Source organism: Chamaea fasciata, unplaced genomic scaffold, assembly GCF_029207755.1.
Source record: "Chamaea fasciata isolate MVZ Bird 193981 ecotype frontalis unplaced genomic scaffold, bChaFas1.0.hap1 SCAF_11, whole genome shotgun sequence".
Taxonomy (NCBI): Eukaryota; Metazoa; Chordata; class Aves; order Passeriformes; family Sylviidae; genus Chamaea; species Chamaea fasciata.
Window position 1 is genome coordinate 5,121,103 of NW_027094096.1, and position 24,479 is coordinate 5,145,581.

At 50.0% G+C, this 24,479-nt stretch overlaps 1 protein-coding gene across 3 annotated transcripts; it reads right to left on the reverse strand.

Annotated features, from left to right (window-relative positions):
* Positions 1-4,034: 4,034 nt before the first annotated feature.
* On the reverse strand, positions 4,035-23,987 carry THAP4 (THAP domain containing 4). 3 transcript variants are annotated; one of them, XM_066194073.1, is made up of 7 exons: positions 23,840-23,987; positions 23,573-23,728; positions 21,830-22,986; positions 10,264-10,423; positions 8,708-8,817; positions 7,900-8,003; positions 4,035-4,338 (listed from the first exon to the last, which is right to left on the reverse strand). In XM_066194073.1, exons 1-7 carry the CDS (start codon positions 23,914-23,916, stop codon positions 4,219-4,221), a joined length of 1,884 nt encoding a protein of 627 aa, XP_066050170.1. In that variant the 5' UTR covers positions 23,917-23,987; the 3' UTR covers positions 4,035-4,218. The 3 variants fall into 3 exon arrangements, with proteins under 3 accessions (XP_066050170.1, XP_066050171.1, XP_066050172.1); XM_066194074.1 differs by lacking the exon at positions 23,573-23,728 and having other exon boundaries at positions 23,840-23,985; XM_066194075.1 differs by lacking the exons at positions 21,830-22,986; positions 23,573-23,728; positions 23,840-23,987 and adding an exon at positions 18,691-18,795.
* Between the last annotated feature and the right edge of the window lie 492 nt (positions 23,988-24,479).

Below are 24,479 nucleotides of genomic sequence, written 5' to 3' on the forward strand. Positions count from 1 at the left end.
TGGTGAAAATCCCTTCCCTAACTGTCAAGCATCCTTTATATTATGAAAGTATATAAATTTCACATATATATATTAATATTATATATATTAATTAAACACTGTGATATAAAGAAGCTGTGGAGTTTTACTGAAGACTTTGGTATTGGTCACAATGATGTAAAACAAAAGGACTGCCCAGCCTCAGAGAGAAGGACTTTGCTTTTGGGAGGCTTAGAGCAGCCCCCGAAGGATAAAGAACAGCTTTATCCCTGGGATGACCAAGGTACCTCAGCATCCCAGGCTCTGAGACCCTCCCAGCCTCGGCTGGTGTCACAGGACACTCACTGCAGCCAGAGGGGCTCAGGGACTCCTGGATCAATAGACACGCAGAAAGAACGTGGCTTTGCCAAGTGTTACTGTGACTGGAGATGTGTTAGTGTGGGTGTCAGTGCTCAGTCAATTTGTGTTGTACCTGAGTGCTTGATGGATGTAAGAACCTCATAAAAACCACACCTGGGTGCTCTGATTTGGCTGGGACATCACATGCCCGTGAATAAATATTTACACTTGTAATTCCAAGCTTTGCATCCCAACCTGGCACCTTGGTTGGCATGGGCCACATGTGAATTTTTATTGAGGAACCTCGTGTCCCACCACAGGCAACAAAATCCTTTTGGTGCTTCCACCTCCCCATTCCCGATGCTTTCCTCCTCCCGTTGTGCTCTGTGCCCTAAATGAACTGGCTTCTCCAAGTGCATTTGCAGCCACTTCACTTGCATTTGCCACAACATTCAGTTAACAAACCCAGCATCCTTGGGTTTTCCTTGGGAAATGTGCTCGGCAGCAAAGCTGGGCCAGGACAGCAGCCAAGGCACCCAGCAGCCAAGGCAGTGGATGCTGCAGCTCTGATTTGGCCACTGTGGCTCAGATTTGGCCACTGTGGCTCAGCAGCAGCAGCAGCAGCAGCAGCAGCAGCAACACACTGGGGAGCCCGGGCAGCTGCAGCTCTCAGTGAGCTGAGGGTTCTGCAGCACCAGGCCCAGTCATCCCCATGGCTGTTGCTGGAGAAGAGAGTTTTGTCCTGAGAAAGAAAAAGAGATGTGAAGGGTCTGGAGCACAAGCCTGGTAAGAAATGGTTGATGGAGCTGGGGGGCTCAGCCTGGAGAAAAGGAGGTTCAGGGGGAACCTTCTGGCTCTGCACAACTCCCTGACAGGAGGGGACAGCCAGAGGGTGTTAGGCTCTGCTCCCAGAGAGCAAGGGGTGGGACACAAGGAAATGACCTCAAGCTGCACTAGGGAAGATTAAAGCTGGATATTGGGGAAAAATTCTTCACTGAAAGGTTTGTCACAGGTTTGAATGGGCTGCTCAGGGCAGTGGTGGAGTCGTCATCCCTGGAAGTACTCAAAAAAATGTGTGGAAGTGTCACTAGAGGACATAGTTTAGTGGAGAACACAGTGGAAGTGCTGGGTTGATGGTTGGACTTGATGATCTTGAGGGCTTTTCCAACCTTGATGATTCCATGACTCGATAATTCTGTGATTTTCTGGTGGTAAAACATTGTGGGGCAGTGCTAGGAGACAGGTGGGAAGAGAAATGCTGCTGGATCTCAAACACAGCCATGTCCTTCAGGTTGGGGGTGAAACTCTGTGCCTCCTTCATGCTGTGCTGGGCTCAGGTGCTGGGGAGAGGCACTAAACCAACAAGCAGGATGAAAATGAAACCACAGTGGGGTGCTCACCTCCTTCAGCTCACATTCCAGCCCAAGGAGGTGAGTTAGCACGGACCATCCATGCCATGAGCTCCACTGGTTTCCCTGAGCGAGAGCAAACAGCTGAGCTACTTCGCTGGGAGAACAGATGCCACTAATAAGGCAGTAAATAAATCCATGTGCAATGCTTTACAGTCGGGTTGTAATTACCTCTGCCCTGCCAAAAGAGCCGACGCCAGGGCTGCACATTAATGACACATTAATGGGAGCGCTCATCCGCTCTCGGCTGGCTGCCTCCCCTGAGACCAGGGCTTTTATTTCATTTTTGCACATGCCAAAACCACCATGTCCCGGTGGGACTCGCCTGGAGCCAGCACTGGGGTGGTTCCCACTGCTTCTCCTAAAAGCCCAGCTAAAAAACCAGCAAGGCTGAGAGCAATTCCCAGCAAGTTAACATCCATTTGCAGGAGCAGGAGGATGGCAGTGGGAGCGTGTAGGACTGGCTGTGCTCCGGGGGTTGTGCCTGCACACACGTTCCCTGGCCCAGGTCACATTCAGCCATAGGGATGTTTGTAATCCGGGATGATTTTCCTGCCAAAGCGCAGCAAACCTCCTGCCAGCGCTGCAGAGCCTCCACTGGGATCGGGGATCCTCTCACTCCAGGTCTCTCTCAGCTGTGATCCCTCTCCAGCCAGAGCTCAATCCCCCAGAAGCCATCGTGGTGCTGCCTTGGCACTGCTGTGGGTGCTGCAGGCTCTGTCCTCTGCTCCCAAGGAGGGACCTCACTGCAGAGCGTGGACCATGCCCCTCAGTGGGGAAGGCATTCCAATGCCCTGGCAAGGGAAGACAAATGCCTGATCTGCCAGGAGGAGGTGATCCCTCCTGCTTCTTCCCTCCATGCCCCAAAGGCATGGTTTGGATCCCTGTCTCTGAGAAGTTCCCATGAAGGATGCCTCCTTCCAAAGGATCTGTTACAGACAGCCTGGGGCCTCCAACAGGAGGATGCTGCGCAGGGGGAGCCACTGGGACCACCTCCTGCTTGCCAGGGTTTTCCCACCTACAACTCCGTGAGATTTCCATCTGTCCCCAGGGCAGGAGGCACCGTGAGGCTGTGGTCACCCTGAGAGGCCTCAGCTGCTCTGGCTGGGGCAGACACAGCCCCCCCCAACACCCTTGATGCCGAAGTTTGAGGTCTAGTCCTAGGAAAAAAGGTCTGCCAAGGCAGCAGGGAGGGGTGGGCAGAAGCTCAGCCACAATGCCAGGAATTCTGCAGCTACCTGGGTCATGGAAGGGTGTGGAGCAGGGTGGCAGCGAGGGTCTGGCACTCTTTGGGACACACCTGTCAGCCACCACACAGCTCCTGGTGATGCCCCAGAATGGGGAAGGGCTCTGGGCTTCTTCAGAGAAGACCCCCCTGAATAGGTCTATCCTGGCTGGGGCACTTCTCCCACAGACAGTGCCCTTCAGCTGGTGGCTGAGCCAGGGCTGCCTCCTCCAGCCCAGAGAGACTCTCCAGGACCGCAGAGCTGTTGTGGGATCAGGAGAGGAGGGTCTGCCCACAATCTCCATCTCAGTCTCTGTCCTCACCCTCAGGAAGAGCAGACACTGCTCCCTTAGGAATCTGCTGAGAGATCTTGGGGGCTCTGACCCCCCCACTGCAGCAACTCCCTTCAAACTGTTGGACAGCACCGTTGAGAGCAAGCCCCTGCTGGGGCTGGGGGTATGCCACTGTTACACTCCCAGAGTGGCTGGGGCTGGCAGGGACATCCTGAGGTCAGCTGGTCCAAGCCGCTGCTGAACAGCCTCTGCTGTAGGCCAGCCGTGATCTAAGTCCTTTGCCTCCCTCATTGCTGAGGGACTCAATGAGATTTCACAAAGGTCAAAGGCTGCATCCTGACTCCAGAGCTGGAAATTGCTGAGATTGAGCCGCATTGTTAGCAGTTTCTATTGCTTGTTGGCTCTCAGCTGTTGCCCCGAATCTTGTGATACTTTGCACTGAAGTCTGGCCCTGACCTCCCCACTGCAGCAATACCCTTCAAACTGCTGGACAGCACCACTGGGATCAGGGCCTGTGACAGTTTCCTCTGTCCCAGAGCAAGATGTAGGTGCTCCCTCTTGATATTTAAGCCAAGTTTTATTGGACAGGCTCTGGAGTTCTCAGGGTCTTCCCTTGCAGTGCAAATCCATTCCAGAACCCGCAGCTTCCCCAGAGTTATCCCAGCTGTTTTGGAGGTTGGATCTCCAACCCAACACCTACTAAAGAACAGGCAGCACAAAGCCCCTCCGCGAGCACTGCCAGCAGCAGGCAGCACACACCACCCTGCAGTCACACCAAAGACACAGTCATAAAAATAAAAGCTTTTTATTTATTTTTTTTTTATATACCATTACAGAAACATCTGAGTAACATTCTCGACAGGACGAGCGCAGGCTGCAGGGTCTGCCATGCCCTGCTCCTGAGCTGCTGCAGTTCTTGGTGCATGATGTCCTTGCTCCCTGCCCTCAGCGAGGAGACCTGGCACTCCTGGTGTCAGGGTGTCACCTTCTTGTACGTAATGTGTAAGTGCTGAGTCATGGGCTGCGTAGTGGTTGCCATTGAGACAGTTTGTTCGAGTTTCCCATCAGAATTGAGCCTGAATTTCCTGGTAATCTGAACCGAGGGGAGGAAAAGGAAGAAGGAAATCAAGCAATGAGCATCCACAAGCTGAACCCCTTCCCTGAGCTTTCTTCCCTTTGCCATCCACATGCCTGCTGTCAGTGCACCACCAAGGAAGGATCACTACAGCAAGCAAATGACCAAGGAGTTTTCTCTCCTGAAGAAAGCAGCCCTCTCCACAAGACCAGCTCCAAGCCCATTACCCATGAAACAAGGCAGGTTCACAGAATCACAGAATTAACCATGTTGGAAAAGACCTTTGAGACCATCAAGTCCAGCCTATGACCTAATACCATCTTATTAACTAAATCATGGCACTGAGGGCCACATCCAGGCTTTTCTCAAACACCTCCAGGAATGGTGACTCCACCACCTCCCTGGGTAGCCCATTCCAGTGCCTAATCACGCTTTCTCTGAAGAATTTTTTCCTAATGCCCAGCTGGAACTTCCCCTGGTGCAGCTCAAGACTGTGTCCTCTTGTCCTGTCACTGGCTGCCTGGGAGAAGAGACCAACCCCCACCTGACTACACCCTCCTTTCAGGTAGTTGCAGAGTGTGATGAGGTCTCCCCTCAGCTTTCTTTTCTCCAGGCTAAACACCCCCAGTCCCTCAGCTGCCTCTCACAGGACTTGTGTTCCAGACCCTTCACCAGCCTTGTTGTCCTTCTCTGGACGTGTCTGAGCATCTCAATGTCCTTCCTAAACTGAGACACCCAGAACAGGACACAGCACTCAAGGTGTGGCCTCATCAGTGCCAAGCACAGGGGAAGAATGACCACCCTGCTCCTGCTGCCCACACCATTCCTGATCCAGGGCAGGTGCCCTTGGCCTTCCTGGCCACCTGGGCACACTGCTGGCTCATCTTCAGCTGCTGCTGACCAGAACCCCCAGGTCCCTTTCCTTCTGGGCACTGTCCAGCCACTCTGTCCCCAGCCTGTAGCACTGCAGGGGGTTGTTGTGCCCAAAGTGCAGGACCCAGCACTCAGACCTGTCAAACCTCATGTTGTTGGACTCAGCCCACCTATCCAGCCTGTCCTGGTCTCTCTGCAGAGCCCTAATACCCTCCAACAGACTGACAGTCCCAGCTTGTGTCATCTGCAAATTTGCTGATGGTGCACTCAATCCCCTTGTCCAGAACATCCATGAAGATATTAACAGGACTGGGTCCAACACACATCCCTGGGGGACACCACCAGGGATGGACACCAACTGGATGCAGCACCATGCCCAGCACTCTCTGGGCCCAGCTTCCAGCCAGCTCCTAACCCAGCAAAGAGTGTTCCTGTCCAAGCTGTGGGCTGCAGCTTTTCCAGGAGGATGCTGCGGGACACGGTGTCACAGGATTTGCTGTCCAGGCAGACACATTCACAGCCTTCCCTGCATCCACCAGGTGGGTCATCTGGTCGCAAAAGGAGATTAGGCTGGTCAGGCAGGACCTGCCCCTCCTCAACCCACACTGGCTGGGTCTGAGCCCCTGGCTATCCTGTAGGTGCTGCGTGATGGCACTCAGGATCATCTGTTCCCAACCTTGCTGGGCACCCAGGTCAGGCTGACAGGCCTCGAGTTCCCCAGAGCCTCTTTACAGCCCTTCTTGTGGATAGGGTCACATTGGCACCCTCAGTCCTCTGGGACCTCCCTGGTGAGCCAGGACTGATGAGAAATGATGGAGAGCAGCCTGGTGAGCTCATCCACCAGCTCCCTCATCTTCCTGGGATGGATCCCATCCAAACCCATACACCTGTGAGCATCTAAGTGTCTCAGCAGGTCTCTGATTGCTTCCTCCTGGATTCCAGGGCGACTGTTCTGTTCCCTGTCCCTGTCTATCCACTCTGGAGGCCAGTTGTCCTGAGGATGGCCTGTCTTTCTGTAGAAAACTGAGCCAAAGAAGGTGTTAAGTACCTCTGCCTTTTCCTCATCTTCAGTTTCTATATTCCCCCTGCATCCAAGAAAGGAGTCCTTGCCCCTCCTCATCCATGAGCAGTAACAGGGAACCTTGCCATCAAATTTTGTTAAGCTGTGCTTTCACAAATTTGTATTAAATCTGCATTGATAACACCTTTAAAGGTGATTCTTCAAGCAACCTAAACCATTCATGACACAGCCTGGTGCAGGAAATGTGCCCTCTTGCCTCAGTGACAGCTCAGCCAAGCCACAGCCACCCTGAATCACTTTTGACCAGGAATGCAACAATATGAAGTTTTCTCAAAATGAGCAACCACAGCAGCAGCACACGTGTCCTCACAAACCTGTGGCCTCTTTGCTTCCACAGGCAATTTAAGCCATTCTTGGTGAAGGAGAAAAGGCTCTGGGAGTTGGTTTCCTGACAGCCCCTCTCATTCCACATCCTCCTTCACCAGCAAGGGCCTCCCAGATACTCACTAGGACCAGTCCCTGGGCTTGAGCTTCCCACAGGTGCCAGATGAGCATGGACCTACAGCCTGAGAGCTTCCTTCTTCCAGCCAAAGCAAGCCTTGGAGCCCTCAACTAGGAAGACATCTGCTGGCTTTCTGTGCTTTTCCCTCTCCTCCTGCTAGTCTATCTGCCCACAGTTCAGGCAGTGACTCAAAGAAGACAGTCCCTTTTATTTAAACGTTGGCAGCTAAGAGTTCAGCTTCCCTGCTGACATCCGCAGTATCTAATGGCTTTACTTCTGCTACCCAGCAACTGAAAACATGCATCCAAAGGCAGGGGAGTTGGGACTTTCCAAGGTTAGGGCACTACCTGTGTAGGCAAATAAAATTTTTGTCTACATATGCACAAACCTGTGCTCTGTGTTATCTAAGGGTCAGTTTTATAGCACACAAAAACCAGGCTGTGAGAGCCCGTTCAGCCTCGCTGTCTCTCAGCTGCTGCTCAGCCACGACAGCTTCAGATGTGACAGTGACACTTCCAGAGGTGACCTCAGGATGCCACACTGACTCCAGCAGTGCCAGTGTACTCACAGCTGGCTGTACCCCTACCAGCTGTATCAACAAACCCCCACTACACACCCCAAAAAATCAAACCCCCAAAACCAGCCAACCAAAGGTGGAGCTGACAGCAAGTACCAGCCCTACCCTGCAGCCACAGATGGGAAAAGAGCCCAGAGCAAGGTCTGAATGCTCTGAAAAGCAAGAGGGCAAGATCTGCACGTGTTCCCGAAATATCCTCATGAGGCCCAATACTGACCATACCTTAAATGTGCATCCTCATACTGCAATCAATCCAGAAAACTAGTGTTACTAACTACTCCCACTGCCATAAAAGAGCATTTAGCCAAGACTTTCGTATTATCTTCCCTAAGGATCTGCTACTGGCCATTGGGGAGACAGGATTCTGTGTTAGCTGGTCTGATCCAACCCGTCAGTTTTTATCATAATGATCCCTCTGGGTCTTGTAATGTACAAAATCTCTTCTGAAGGCTCTTACAGAAAGAATAAGCCAGGATGGCATGCAGTACTTCCAAGAACTCCTGATGGCATTCTGTAATTAAAGCAGGCTAAATAACATATCCTCTCAGCTAGACTCCTTCTGGGGCAAGCAATGCTATGGGAATGGCTCACTCTGTGTGCACTCACCTGCTCTACATGGGGCTTCTTGGCAAAGGAGATCCTGGCTATGGAGTGAGAAGCTATAGACAGCTCTTGTCCATTCACCTCCCCTTCCTCCACCTCCACCAGACCTAGGGAAAAGCAAGGGCATACACGTTATAAGGCTACAAAGGCTATTTAAGCATGTCACAATTATTATTTTGGCCTTTCAGTACTTAAAAGGGGGCTTATAAAAAAGAGGGACTTTTAACACACTTTGATAAGGATAGGACAAGGAAAAAGTTTTTAATGTGTAAGAAGAGAAATTTAGGTTAGGTATTAGGAAGAAATTCTTCCCTGTGAAGGTGGTGAGGCCCTAGTACAGGTTGCCCAGAGAAGCTGTGGCTGCCCCATCCCTGGAAGTGACTGCAGATCCACACAACCTCAGACACAGAATGCTGCTCACAAAAAGCCAGCCAGACTTACTCACACCGTGTGGGATGAGTATCACAGCACAACTGGCACTCTTCCCTTCAGCACCTGTCATTTTAGATGCAAATTTAAGCATCAACTGGGCTTCAACACTTTCACTTATAATAACTGAGATGTGGTTTTCTCTCATTCAGTCCCCATAAGGTAAGAAGTACCAAGGTGATACTTCCACACACTGGGAGGTTCTCTTAGTTTAGGAACCACCGGGGGTCCAGTGCCAAAGAGCAGCGATTCCCACAGGGAAAATTAATTAAACAAAATTAATTAAACTGTGAGAGGTGCAAGAACTTTCTGAAAAAGCGATGAAGTGTCCCAGCAGGATGAGGACCTCTTCTTTTCCCCAGTGGGGGTACCAGGTGTGTACCTGTGTTCTGGGCACTGATGAAGGCCACCTTATTGGTGTCAGGTTTGAGGCGGATGAACCCACATTCCCGGTGCATGGGCTTCCTGGTATCAGGATGGAAGGCGTTGAACCTGAGGGGAAATCAGAGCACAAGAGCTGATGCTCTTTGTATTCAAAAGACATTTTTTGGCCTGGTCTCCTCTTATTTAACCACAGGAGTGCCTGCAGTACTTTTTGAAGAGTAAAAGACTGACAACACTTCACAGTTGAGAGATGTAAACCTGGAAAAATACAGTTACTTTACAGAGGGACAGCTGTTTCTTAAAGCTGGAGTTAAGTCTTTAAGTTCAAGCTTTAGATTTTCCACAGCCCCTGGGTCTTTCTAAGAACTACCCCAGACACCCCTCAGGAACTCAGATGTTTCCCAGATGCTGAAGCCACATGTGCCTCAAAAACTTCCTTTTCTCAAATAAATATCTGGAATTGCTGTATCATCTTTATTTAGCTTTTACACCTGGCAAAGTTGTTTTCTCTGTATATTCCTTGCTGTAGAAAGCAACAGAGGAGACGTATTTCTTCCATCACCCCCTTCAAAAAGATAAAGAGTTCAGCTCAGACTCTTATTTATTCTTCAGGAGGCCTTAAGAACTGTAGGTTTGGTCACCCACAACATGAGTGATTATATTTATCAAAGGAGAAACAAACTTAAATCAGGCAGCCTTCAGTGCTTGGAGCATTTAAGGGGTACAGGGACTGTCTGTTAAGAGCCACTGCTCCAGGAGCCAGGAAAGCACAGGGTGTCTGCCCTCCAAGACTGCTGCCTATTTTCCTGGTGCTTCCTAATGCGCAACAGTTTACAGCTGTGGAACTCCTTGGCACAAAGAAAAGGAGAGATAAAAAAAAAGGTGACTCAAATAAGCAACTGTTCACAAGCTGGGGAGGGAGGTGCAGCCAGAGCAAGACTGTCAGAGCTTTGTTTCATTTGGAAATCGGAGTGAAGCAGCAACAGGCTGAGCTGGCAGCTCCATCACACTCCAGGAACACAGGGCATCTCTCACACAGCACTTCCATCTTGTAATTCTTCTTTTCTTGGTTTTCAAAGCAACACACTTTGCAACAACTCACCCTTCCCAAAAGAACAGTGGAGCAGTACTGAGCTTGTCACTTCCCTCCCTTTGGATTTCTTTTGATTTCTCTTAGAACCACTTGCAGCCAAAGCAAGTAGTTAAGCTACCTGCCTCCTATCTCATATGGTTTGATAAGAACTCATTTTTCTCAGGTTTTAACAGTGGTGAAAACTGAGGACCACAGCTTAAGATGGACAAACTTGATAGCCATGCCATAGCTCCTTCATTTATTCTAAGTGGGAATTTCACAAAGAATGCCAATTAATCACAAGTTTTCAAGAAAAATCAAAGTCACACAACACAGCCACAAACCACATCATCATCCTGTTTGGTAGGTGAGAATTTGTGTACTTTGCCAATGGAAAAGAAACCCAACTAACAAACCCCCCTGGAGCCATGCCTGCTGCAATCCAACAACTGCCACCAACACAGACAGAGCCCTGGACTTACGAGAAGTTGAGCATGGGCTGCCCCACGTGAGAGATGTGCACTTCCTCCAGGTACTGGAAGGGCTTCATTGTAGGGAAGGTGCCGTCTCCTGGCGGGTCCGAGAGCCAGGTGCCCAGCATCCAGGACAGGGGTTCCATCACAGGGTTCAGCTGGGGAGTCTCTGTGCAGCAAAAGGAAGAAAGAAAACTCAGGGATCTGTGCTCTGCAGGTTGCTGTGAGCTGCCTCCAGCTGGCTGGAGGTGAACACAAAACACCTCAGCAATGGCTCAACACCACAGCAATGCTTCTCTTCAGAGCAGTGCCAGCTCCAAGGTGGGAGATGGGAACAATGAACAGTCATGGAAAGTGGGTCTGTTTCCAAACCAGCTCTTAGCTATACACAGAGGACTCTTGCAGGTGATCCATTTCTGACTCCTCTCTGTAGCTTGATCTGAAAGAAAAGCCCCCTCCCATCTACATGCAGGGAAGATGACTGAAACAGCAGCATAAAAAATAAACATTAAATGATAATGAAACCTCTAATGCTCTGGGCTAATCTTTCTCAAGCACTGAGTACATACTGTTCCTGTTTGCTTCAGAGGCCAAGGAAATGAGTCCTCATTTCAAAAGAAAACCAGGCTGTGTACATACTCAAGATCAAAGTTTGGCTATAATATTTTTTAAGATGTTAACAATAGCCTGAACTCATACAAAGAGACAAGGAAGGATCATTCAGAAGCTGTTCTACTAAGGTTCTGGACTAAGACTAACATTTTTTAAAGACTTGAGTGCCTGTAAGGTAAAGAGTAATTGGAAGAGAAAGATACTTCCCTTTGTCACTGCAGTTATGAAAAAGCAGCAAGGTCTGTTTCAGAAAGTTAAAACTTCTTTAACAGATCATTTTACAGAACCACAGCATAAGCTGAGCTGGAAGGAACCCACAAGGATCATCAAGTCCAACTCCTGGCCCTGGCAGGACCCTCCCAAAGAGTCACACCATGTGCCTGGGAGCATTGTCCAAATGCTTCTTGAACTCTGTCAGGCTTGGTGCTGTAGGAGAGTTTTGATGAACAGCTTTGCATTTTACTTTCAGAGGTTGTGACCTGAAAAAAAATACATCAGGAAAATGGAGATAGACAATTTAAAGCCACGTGAAGAGCAGAGCAGATCCATTACTAAGGTGTGAGCAGGGAAAGCGAAACGTCACCTATGGGAAGTTGGGAAAGATGGATTCCCACACAAACGGGGTGCCTGCTACTCTCAGTAGATTGTTATGCAGACAAATATGACTGAAGTAAGCTTAAAGCATGTCATCCTCCCCCTCATGGGATAAATATTTCATACTGGCAAGGTGGGTGTTCCAGGGGGGTGTTTTCCACACCTAGTGAGATCAAGAATACAAGAACAAGCTGCCTGTCTGGCTGCTCTGAAACTGCAGGGAGAAATCACAACCTAAAAGAGTAAGGCTGTGGCCAAAATTTGCTTGACCAGTCTGAGTTTTGCTGTGCTCTTCATGAATGTCAGGCTAAAAGACTGAGCAAGGAGGAAGGACAGTCCGCACCTGAAATGCCGAAGGAGAAGGAACAGCAGCGTTCCTGGGTAAAAGAGACCACTTGTGGTACTCATTCTCCCACAGACAGCAGGTTTGAAAAGCCAGCCCGTGTCAGCAAAGTGCTGCTACTTGCTTTGCTTTATCCTGAAGTGTTTTGCAAGGGAAGCAACGTGAGTAAACATGAGAGCTCACTAGGAAATTGGTGATAAAGCTCTACAGCATCAGAGCCAGCATCTGTAGAACATCCTGTCAGACTGTGAAGTTCCCAGCAGCTTGCCCAGGACTTGGAGAGGGATTCCCACAACCTGTACAGCAATGTCAGTGTACTGGACAGAATTTCCCTGTGCCCACCTTTCCAATTCCATGAGGAGAGCACAGAGTTCTCTGGGGGAGGAGCATAGTGCTCCTCCCTCCAGCTGATATTTGCCTTCCACTCTGCTGCATTTCTTTCCAAGCTTTTTGCAGGCTCATCTCCCACGATGGAAGTGAAAAGCAAAGCTTTGCAAAAGCTGCAGGAGCCTGCAGCCTGGACTGCTGCTGCCCTCTCCTGGGTCAGCATCCCAGGAGCATCTGTCACCACAGTGCTTTCATAGGGCACTTCCTTTTCTTCTGCTTGCATTTCAGGAAAAGCATCAAAACAACAGATGAAAGGAATGGCTTTAGCCATTCCCACTCTTTAGACTTGATTATAAACCAAGAGAAGCCAGGTGATCATTTTTCCAGCACCTCCAGCATGACCCCACTGCTTTGCTGTGCAGTGTCCAGCCTGGCTGGAGGTGCCTGACCTGGAGAGCTGGTCTCACTCCCAAAGAGCTGGAATTCCAGCCAGCTGAAAAGTGAAGATGTAACTGTACATCCTGAAGTCTCGGCACTTGGGCAAACAACACAGCCAAGTGATCATTATTACTTTTCTAAACTACCTACATGGCAGCAAAGCTGAAGAGTTCTTTAGTTCTCATGTGGCTTGGAAAAGTTGAGAGCAGAAGTGAATAAGGACCAGAGACTGAGTGAAGTGCAGGTAAGTACAGACATCCTAATCCCATCCCATGCAGTGCTCTTCTTACCTTCAGTGTTGGTCTTTGACTGGTGGACTAAGACTTTTTTCCTTCCTGGCTGGAAGGCTGGGCTGGGAGAGTGGAAAAGCAAGATGGGAAGCAGACAGGAGAGAGTCTGATTTAATCCATCCCCAAAAAAAAGCAGCCATTTGAAAAGCAATTTGGTTTTTTTTATGTCATGGTTGGGGCAGGTAAGTGAAAGACTACTGTAGCAACAAGAAGTTCTTAGCTGAGCTGCTTTGTTTCAAATTTCAGGTTTATAGATACAGTCACTGTCAAGAGAAAGTCCTTTGACACTGATGAAGGAGCCTGTACATCCCTTTTTAAAGGTCTAAACTCTTGGCACATCATTTTTACAAAAAAACCACTAATGTGGCTTAAAAGGTAAGTGTATGATGATATCAAGAATACAAATGACATTGAGAATTTACAGTGCAAGAGATCCTGGTCACCCTTCTGCATGCTTAAAGCTTCACACTCAGAGGGGGTCGTCTTAATCCTGATTCTGTTGCATTCATGTGCACAGTTCCTCCTCTACCTACTAACAGGGAAGTTCTCTCTGCATCCTCTTGCTTAACAAGGACATTCCTGGAGTCACTTTCCCCTACACTTTCTGGAAGCCATTAGGGATCCAGTAACTCCCAGACCCCTTTCCTCTACCACCTGGTGTAGTGGAAGGTGTCCCTGCTCATGGCAGAGGGTTGGAACAAGATGAGCTTTGAGGTACCTTCAACCCAAACCATCCCGTGGTTCTACAAAATCTCACTGAAATCAGTCATGACACTCATGAGTTGTAACAGTTTGGGAGACAAAGCCACACACCCATAAGCAACCTGATCACCTTGATCTCCTTCCCTCAGGCAGTCACTCAGGCCACAACCACCGTGTCCAGGCCCTGAGCACACAGGTCAGTTCTATTTCACCACCTGACCCCGCTCCACCCCTCCAAACTCACAGACACAATGTTCCTACATCTTTGCCATTCCCAGAGAGTTTACAAGTCAAATCCCACCCTGCATTGTAACACAATCAGCCTGGAACTGGCTGTCCAGGCTTTGCAACAGGAGATGCAGAGTTCTCCCTGCCTTGAGACAAACCAGACAGAGCAGCCGAACAGCCCCCTCGGGCCATGTCTACACAGCTGGCGTGGCTCTCAAGTGGGATCCCTGGCACAGAAAGCTATGCTGGCACAAATTCCAACACAGCTTTATCAGTAAAGTGAGTGGCCAGCTGGTTGCTAACAAGGCAGCTAACCTATTTCCTTGAGCTGGGGAACACTGCCCACAGAAAGCATGAGAAAAAAAAAACCAACAAACAAACACAACAACAAAAAGCCCTCAAAAACAAAAAAAAACCCCACCCACCAAACAAACAACCCCCCCCAACAAACACACACACACAAAAAAAACCAAACCAAAACAAACAAATCCCCAAACAAAATCCCTGAATCTTCAAAGTGTGGGGTCTGCAGCATCAACTGGGCAGTTCCCTGAAGTTCTTCCTTCAGCATAAGTGTTCACTGGGATTAAATCATCATCATCACCATCAAGGTTCTGGTAATTAAGGAGCAGCCTCGCTCAGCATATTCTGTCCATATTTAAGTACAGAAGGTGGCTTTATTCTCTGCTGCTCTGCCCTGAGAGTTGCAGCCCTTCAGGCACTTTGCTGATGCTCTCCCCAGCAAACCAGTAAAACATTCCCGGCACTGATGTGAAGAGGTCAGTACTTGCCCCTCCACTTCCCTGTGGGAGGATGTTAAGAGCACAGTCAGGTCTGACCTCAGTCTCCTCCTCTTCAGCTTGAACAAACCAAGTGCCCTCAGGCACTCCTTGCAAGGCCTCTCCAGACTCTTCCCCAGCTTTGTGGCCTCCTTTGGATACTCTCCAATACCTTACTGTCTTTTTTACACTTTTTTACCCCCAGGCCTCGAGGTGAAGATGCCCCAGGGCACAGCAGGACAATCCCCTCGCTGGGTAATGCTGGGCCTGATGCCCCCCAGGACCAGGATGTCCCTCCTGGCTACCAGGAGACTCCTGACTCCTACTGAACTTGCCATGGACCAGGACCTCCAGGACCCTTCCCACAGCTGGTCTCCAGCCCTAACCCTAACCCAGTCCATACACACAGCTAGGGTTGCCCTGTCCTAGGTGCAGAATCCAGCACTGGCCCTTGTTAAACCCCACACAGCTGGTGACTGTTTATATCCAATTTGTTAAGGTCTCTCTGCCCTTGAGGGAGGTGACAGCTCCTCCCAGTTTGGTGATGGCTGTGAACTCATTTAGCATTCTTTCAAGTCCTGTGTCCAAGTTGTTAACAAGGATGTTGAACAGAATAGGGCTGAGGATGGAGACCTGTGGAACCCCACCACCGCGCCTGGTGTCACCTCAGTCACCGTCACCGCTGAGCCTGACCCATGAGCCAGCTCCTCACCCATGGTGTAACACAGTTATCCAGCTATGGGTTGGATATTTTGTCCAGAAGGATCCTGTCAGAGACCCTGTCAAAGACAGTACCAAAAGCTTTGCTGAAGTCCAAAAAAGATTCCACCTCCCAGCTTTCCCGGATCAACCAGGCAGGTTACCCTGTCACAGAAGGAAATCAGGTTCAACAAGCAGGACTTTGCTCTCAGGAAGCTGTGCTGGCTGTGACTGATGCCTCCATTGCCCTCTAGGTGTTTTTCAATACTTCTCAGAATAATCTTTTCCATTATTTTACCAGGCACTGAATTGGGACTGACAGGTCTGTTGTCTCTGGAGTTCTCCTTCTTAAAAATCAGGATAACACTTGCCAGCTTCCACTCAACCAATTCCCAAGGCTGCTCAAAAATCAATCATTGAGAGAGGCATTCTAATGACATCAGCAGCCCCTTGAAGCTTCTTGGATTAATCTCATCAGGCTCCACAGATTTGTAGAGATCCAGCTGGAGCAGCAGATCCTGCACAACTTCTAGGTCAACTAGGAGTTGACCATTCTCATAGTCATGGTCTTCCAGCTCACGGCACTGAGATCCATCATCCATTTGAAGACTGAGGCAAAGAGAGCATTAAACACCTTTGCCTTGTCCCTGTCCCTGTTTGTGAGGTGACCATCCTCATCCTGGAATGGGCCAATGTTATTTCTTAACTACTTTTTGCCATTTATGTATTTGAAAAAAACATTTTTATTTTCTCCACAGTTCTGGCAGTTTCAACTCCAACTGAGCTTTGCCTGTATGATTTTCTCCCAACAGTGGGGAGCAGCATATCTGTGTTCTTCCCAAGTCACCTGACCTTGCTTCCACTGGGCACACACCTTCCTTTTCCATCTGATTTCCAAGAAAAATCCCTGGTCAGCCAAGTCAGCCTTCTGCCTCACCTGCTTGACTTCTGACATTTAGGAATTGCTGTTCCTGTGCCCTTAGGAGATGATGTTTAAAAGTGACCAGGACTGATAGACCCCAGCACCTGCAAAAACATTTCCCAGGGGACCTTACTCAATAATTCCCTGAGCAGCCTGAGGTCTGCTCTCCTCATGGCCAGAGATGAGGCTTTTCTGCCACTTTTCCTCCTGTCACCAGAGATTTTAAACTCAATGGCTCCATGGTCACTGTGGCCAAGTTGGCCCCAGTGTTCACTTTGCTCATGAGATCCTCTCTGTTGACAAGCAGGAGATCAAGACCATCTTTCCAAGTCAGCCCCCTGAGGACCTGTTCCATGCAGGTGTTTTTAGGCACCTTCTGGCCTGGGTTGTACCAGCTGTGGGATGCTTCCAGGTAATTTCTGGCAGGTTGAAGTCCCCTGGGGCAGTTGACTTGGAATCATGCCTTAGCTCCTCAAGGAATAATTTGTCAGTGTCATCATCCTGGCTGGGAGGTCCAGAATACACTCCCACTGTGTAATTCACATTATGTTCGCGCTTGATTCTTATAAAAAAGTCTCTCAACTGTGCCATTGCCAATTGTGAGCTTCAGACACTCCAACCCCTCTATTACATACAGTGCCACCCCTCTGCTCTCCTGCCCTGCCTGCCCCTCCTGAGGAGCCTGGAATTGTCCATCAGGGCACTCCAGCCACAGGGAAAACTCCCACCAGGTTTCACGTATGCCAGTGATGTCAGATCTCTGGACTGCACCAAAGCTTTGAGCTCCTCCTCACTGGTCCCCCGTGCTGGGTGTATTAAAGCAGAGATACTTCTGGTGTGGTACATTGTAGCCAACACCTGGCAAAGCTGATTGGGGGATGCCACCAGTGCTACTCTTCCCAAGTTTAGGCACTCCAGCCCATTGCTCAGCACAGGTGACCCTGGCTTTTTTCCTTTCCGCTTTCCAAGCTAATTTAAGGCCCTACCAACAAACCCTACCAGCTCCTAGAACTCCTGGAACTCTTTCTCCCCTAAGAAAGATGCATCCTACCAGGGGTCAGCAGATCAGCTCTTGAACAGATCATCCCATCGTTGCTCCAAAAGCTGGGAATGTGGTTATAGTCACAAATGTTCCTGCTATAGACTCAGTAATTAATTTCATAGCCAAGTGCCAAGGTGGTAATGCTTCAGTGCCTGTAGTCACTGCCAGAATTCTGCTTTACAAAATACAGAGAAAACATTTTTTAAATTATATTCTATTGTGAGAAACCAAACCAAACAAGCTACCTGAGCTCAGTCTTTCTCTCGAGTTTTCCTCAGTTTGCTGTTTCATTGCTTCCTAGCTGCAAGCTGGGTTTTTGTTGTGAGTCATTGCCGACTCACTGCAAAATTAAATGCTTAATGCACAAACTCTATAGACTATTAGGTAAAAAAAAAACCCTAGAAAGAACAAGACAATCCCACTGAAAAACACCCCATCAGCAGTGCAAAAAGTCTTGTTTCCTCCCTTCCAACTGCCTGTCTCTCCAAGGGGGAGGTCAAAGAGCCACCTTCCTCAACCAAGTCCCAAAGCTGGTGAGCCTGCACACGGCTTGCTCCCATGCTGAGCACAAAACAATTCACCCCCCACTCAAGTGTTCAGGCCACAGTAAAGTCTTAGCCAGCCTCTCTCAAGATACCTTCTGCCATGGATTCAGCCTCTATGCACACATATTCCTGCTCCTTACCTCACTCTCAGTTTACTTTATAGCTCCCTTGTTCTTTGTAACACCCACCCTATGGACCAGCTTTCTACCCTGGCCATTCCCATCCCAGACAAGGCACCAAAAAAATCACAAGCAGCACCTGCTGTCTCAGAATATAAGCAGTTTTCTTCCAAAATCTAGCTCCAAGTTAACATGCAACTGTCAGGCTAGCAGCATCTGCCCTGGCAGAGGCAATTTCCCTGACAGCACATCCCTGTGACCCATTAGACACACTTCATGTTCAAGCTGAACTGAACACCAGCCTGTTGCTGGTCCAGTCCTTCTCAGACAGGTGAAAGCACAGCACCTCCAACCATGCAGAGCCCCACTGCTCATTGCCAGTCGGGAACGGGATGCTGCCATTCATTTTCTGCAACATGAATGGGCAGCACCACTTCAGGCCCCACAGGCCAGGCCTCCGGACTCCACCTCATTAAGTGCTCTGTCCTTCTGCTTGCCCCAAAGTTCGCCAACTATGCTTCATTTGCATGTAAACAGTTCTGTAAATGACCCCATTTCTACACTGGCTTTGCACAGACATTCGAAGACAAATCCAAGCCAGATTTCCTGCAGATTCCTAGCACAGTTCTAACCATTTTTCACATGAACACATTTTGCAAACTCTCCTGCCTTTAATATGACCTTCACGAAAACAGACATGCAGCATGGAAGAGGCTCCTCATGCCCCCAAGCAGCTGAATTCTAAGAGTTTTACCTCTCTGATGAACACAGAAACTCGAATCCCATGGAAACCTACCTGTGTTTGCTCCATGCCCAGCCATATTCGCAGGTATTTTGCTATTTGCTCTACCTGCAGCCCCCCCTGCCCCAGAAAGGGCTTTGCGCAGGGTGGTAAGATGGCTATGAGGGAAGTGAGCTCATGTTTGGGTAAGACACTCATCCTGCTGCCTGCTGGGAGATGTAGTTTTACAACGGGACCAAACTGGGGCACGGCAGGAGGAGGTGATGTTGGGGAAGGAGCTGCTGGGATCTCCTGTTTCAGTGAGCACAGCCGATGCAGCAGAGCTGTGAGACCTTCATGCACAACAAGACGGTCACACAGTGCTGTTAGAACAGCCATGCCTTCCCCAGGACACATCCCTGGCTGCTTGCTGGCTCTCCCCCATTTCCCCCAGTGCATCCTGTCATCCTCCAGAAGCTACATCTGTATCTGTCCTGCCTGGTACAGCGTGCTGACCACGCTCATCCAACAGCACTGCTCAGCCTTTGGTCCACGGACCTCATGAAACAGGAGGAAATATTTTCCTACCTAAATATTTTCCTAAAAAAACGCCTAAATTCAAAGTTTAGGTGGAAAAGGCCACCGTGGCAGCTGTGCTGTGCCAGAGACAGCCTGGGGCTTCTCCTAAACCAGCTGATCCCCTTGCTAAGACAGGTTGGGAACCACCAGTCAAGCACAGGGTGATAGCTGGAGCTGGGAGCCACTTGGCCAGGCTGAGTCACCTGGCCTCAGGTGTGGCTGCTGGGCAGTGCTGTGCAGCACTCCTGCAGAAACCTGCTCTTCCCAGCTTGGACACAGCCAGCAGAAATTTATTTGTCTCATTGGAGGAAAGTATGTGAGAACTAGCACCGAAATGAAGTTCTGCTGAGTGGGTGTGGGCCTAAAGTTCGTTTTTCGTGCTCAGGATTTTGTGGAAACAGCTGAATGTGAGGGACGCAGACAGGTAAGAACCTGCACGGTCAGCCCAGTCAGGCACTTATACTCAAGGAACTGCCTTTAGCAGAAAATAATATGCAGGCTCAGGTTCACAGCTAAAAGCATCACCTCGACCACACATCAGATGAGCTGGGACAACTGAGACACAGCTACTAACACAGACTATTATTAACCTAATGTGTTACCTGACTCTACTTTTATGAATATGAAAAAACCTTTCTTAACTCAGCTTTGTATTACAGTAAAACTCGGTGCCTGAGCATGAACCAGACACTGCCTGGCAGCAGCTGGCTGCACTTCATCAGCTGTTTTCACTGTCATAAGCTATTACTATGAGCACACAAAAAAGACTCCAAAACTGAACAGCACCAAAATGAAGCTAAATAAAAGAAAAAAAAAAAAGAAAGAAAAAAAGAAAAAAAGCCAGTCAGCCACCAACAAACCCTTTCAAAAAGTTCCCAGCCAAAGGGTTCCATATAAACTTCCCAAGCTACAATTGCCAAAATGGTTCATTTTCACACACTGATCTCCAGTTTTGTTGATAAAAGATGGCGAAATGGGTAATGAATTGGTCAATTCATTTAGAAAAATTAAGTTTTCCCTTATAAAACAGAGCATGGAACTCATATGTTAAGAATATATTATACAAGAACATAAAATTTTCTTCTTCTCAAAGACATATGTATAAACACACTAATCTTGGGAAAAAGGAGAAAAATCATAGTGCTTATCAGAATAAAGAAAAATATCCTTAAAGATACTCTTTCTGCAATCAGTATCTCAGTGAAGGTACTCCAACAAAGGCAGACACATTTAAAAATATATATATAAATAAATATTTCATATACATATATATATATGAATGATAACTATGGAACCCTGAAATTGTATTTAGTTATTTTCTTTGGTTTGACACCTAAACAACACAAAAACACAGATCAGAAGGTACAAACAAGACCATGCTGATTTCCCAGGGGAAAACTTTTCTCCCCTCTACCCAAATAAAAGTGTGAGTTTTCCACACTTTGAAAAATTAGATACATATGGGAAAAGTAGTGCTGGGTGGTGACCTTCATGAATTTTTTTAGGGTTTACTATCTTCTTTCAGAGAGGAAGTTGGTCGTGCTGCAACAGCCTGGAGAACGTGCCTGTCTATGCCAGCACGACCCTCCTGACTGCCCAACAGCTCCAGAAGAAGCCATGAAGTTTTTCTCCTCAAGGAAAGGTGAGGATTAGCCACTGGGAGACATCCAACCCTCCACAGGTGATGACTGCTCCAAGCAAGCCCCACATCAGGAATCTTTCCCAAAGCAACCCAATGTTTTCTCAGCAGCCACACACACAGCACCATTAGATGGTCCTCAACTCTTGCCCTGAAATGCACCTGGCAACCAGAGTCACTGTGCAAAAACTGTACATTAAAAGACACTTTTTTTTTTGTGTAAGAAGGGTTATGGTTCAATTTGACTTCTAGGTAACGAACTTTTTACACGACCTGATCCCTCACTGAGTTCCCGTATGCTTCCAGGTGCTTAATCATCATTCTTGGAATTGAGAGAGAAGCATTTTCCATCATTCCGTGCTCTATTACGTTTACAGACTTCTGCCCTCCAAGGGAGGAAAGGACCAAAGCAAACACAGACATTTGTCACAAATCGTGACCTCGATGTGCATCATGACATTGTCATATTTGATACGTCCCACCTCACTTACATTTCCTGTATCCTGAGTATTGGGTGCAGTATATGAAATCCAATATCCAAACTATTTCTTATGCTACCGAGGACAGTAACAGCTTTCCCAGATACCTGCAGCTAGGACAGCTCATTAACACACCAGACACCAGAAAAAAAATCACAGAGACGCGCCAAAGGAAGAAGGAAAACCCTAACAAGGAGCCGCTGGGTCCCAAAAAAGTTAAATAGGAAGAAAAGAAAAGAAAGAAAATAAATTCATCAAGAGAGTCGCCCCGCAACACCACAACCTAAATTCCCATTCAACATCTTTGAAAGGTTATGTATGTAAGAATTAACTTGTGTGCCCACTGAGCGAACTCTTTAAACTGTATCCATTGGTCTTACATGAGCTGCTACTTCTCCTTCCCAGGATGTCCCCTTGTCATACCTTTTCCCCATCACAGCTTTACAGCCTCCAACTTAAACGGCCCCTAAGAAAACAGGGAATTCCACCTCAGCACAGCACCCCTGGGAATACTGACCACAGTCCTGGGATATCAGGCTGTTCAAGTAAGGGAAACTGTTCCGCTTCATCTCATCCAGCTTCTCCTTCAGCTTCCTGACTTGGCTGTCAGAGCGGCTGACCCTCTGCCTCAGCAGTTTCAGCTCCCCGTTCTTCTTCTCCACCTGCTCCCGCAAGCAGCACACCTGGCTCTTGCTCTGCCGGGAGGAGAAGCAGTACGAGTGCAGGGAGTCGATGAGCTTGCAGGCCCCCGAGGCCGACATGATCACCTCGTTGATGGACATGGGGTTGGCGTCCGTGTCACCCTTCCGCCCCACCACGGCCTCGGCGGCGGGCCGAGGGGTCAGGTCTGCCGGGGATGCCGACAGCCCCTGCGAGGGTTTCTGGGGGGTGGCCGTGAGGGACGACGTCGGGGACACTTCTGCCACCGCCTTGTCGTGGCCCAAGAGGTGGCTGCTGCAGCTCGGCTCCACGTCTCTCTTTGGCCTTTTCCTTTCTAGCTGCTCTTTGGGGAGAGATGGCCTCTCCCTGGCGTGCTTGGAGGAAAAGCTGTACGAGTGGAGGGAGCCGATGAACTTGCAAGCACCAGAGGCAGGAGGGGTGAAGTCGTCCACCGACACGCCGCTCCTGTCTGCCACCCAGCTCCCCGCCCAGCTGCCCCTGGCACAGTCCTCCACAGGAGACCTCTCCGGCTTTTTCTGCGCTCCGGGCTTCGCGCCCAAATGATCCTCTAACGTCCTTCTCCGAGGGCTGTCCAGCTGGCTGTGGAGGGCCTTTTCCTCCTCGGACATCAATCCTATTTCCTCTTGCAGAGCGGCCTCCTCCATCTCTTTCGTCCCTTGCATCACCATGAGGTCCTGGCCAGGAGACGGGGCCTTGTGCGCTACCTCACCGCCTCCTTCCCGCGGGGCCTCCCCATCCCGCACCGGCACCTGCCTGGCTATTTTCCTTCGGCTCCTGACATAATCCAGCTTGTCGTGCTTCTTCTCCACCAGCTGGAAGATGGTAGGGACAGCAGTGGGCTTCAGCGACCGGTGCCGGTCTTCCAGATGCTTGGAAAAACTGTCTTTGGTGAAGTGCTCGCTGCAAAGGAAGGAATACTTGGTGGGAGTCCAGTTGTCTCTCTGAACAGCTTTCAGCCACTGAATTAGGCGCTTTGAATCCTTCAGAGGGAATCTAAAAAAGGAACAAGACAAAACCCGCTGAAAAATAAGCTACATTTCGGAAATCAGAAAGGTTGGTGCTTCAAGAATTACAGAGCCATGGAATTATAGAACTGCTGAGGTTGGAAAGACTTTTAAGATGACCAAGGCGACGGCTGGGTTTAGGAGATCTGGGGGAAAGTTGTGTTTTGGTAAGTTACGCTCATTTACGAATTAAATTACACTCACAGCTTAACAATTATTTCACTTTGGACTTAAATATTTGATATTCATTCACTGCGTCAACAGCTCCACTTCACAAAAAGCGCAAGACTAAAAGGTGTTGTTTCCATTTCCATCAGCAATCGATCCATTATTCTGCCAGCCCCACGAGGAACAGCCCGTCCACAAGGAAGGCGGATGTGACCACCACCAAAACACCCAGCCCGGCCAACACGCTGCCTCCGTAACCCGGGTGCTGCCTACACCGGGTGTGTTTGATAACATTTAATTAGGTTTAGAAATGCCCGGAGTGGAAGAAAGCCCCTGAGCAGGGGAACCAGTCACTTCACCCGTCTGCAGTGGGACTCCCGAGACAGGGACCTTCCCCGGGGACTCACCGCCGGCAGCATCCGCGGCGAGGGCTGAGGCGGACGGCGGGCCGCGGGGGGCACGGACCGGGGGGACAGGCCACGGAGGGCCCGGGCCCCGTGGCAAGGGGCGCTCCTGCTGCCCGGCCGGGGCTGGAGGATCCGGGAGCCCCGAGCCGGTTTCCCCTGAGGGAAACAAAGAGCAGCCGCTGCCGTGGGGGCCCGGCGGGGGGAGCGGGACAGGGGCGCGGGCGGCCCGCCCCGGCACTTGCGGCGGGCCGGGCGGGCCGCCCTTACCTGTGGAAGGAGACGGTGCCGCGGCGCGCCTTGCCCTGCCGGTTGGAGCAGTTGGCGGCGGCGCAGCAGATCACCATCTCCGGCCGCCGCCGCCGCCCTCGGCCGGCCGGGCCCGCCCCGGCCCCCGCCCCGGCCCCGGCCCCGCCGCGCTGCCGTACGGCAAGATGGCGGAGCCGGGTCACCCCGGCCCCCCTCACCGCTGGGGAAGGGGTTTCTGTACGGCACAACATGGCGGCCGCCACATGGCCGCCGCCATTTTGACCGAGGTGCAGCCGTACGGCGCGGGGCAGGTGGGAAAAGGGGGGGTTTGCTCCCGGAGCTTTTCGCTTGCCTCGTCGACGCAGCTGGCCGTCCGCCTCCCGACGAGCCGCTCGGTCCGCGGCAGGCGAGCCGTGAAAGGCGTCTCCGAGTGGGGCGGGCATGGTGGAGGGGGTTACTCTCACGGGGAACGAGGGGGCGGGGCTGGGCCGACTCCGCACAAAACGATGGCGGCGCCCGTGTATCACATCATTCCTAGGTATACGTATTACGGGAGGCGCCCGTTGGCGCTCTGCGCGAGGGGAGGAGGCTTTCACACTCCGCACCGCCCTCTAGCCCCAGCCCCGGCCCCACGGCCGGCCTAGTGCCTCCCCGCGCTCCT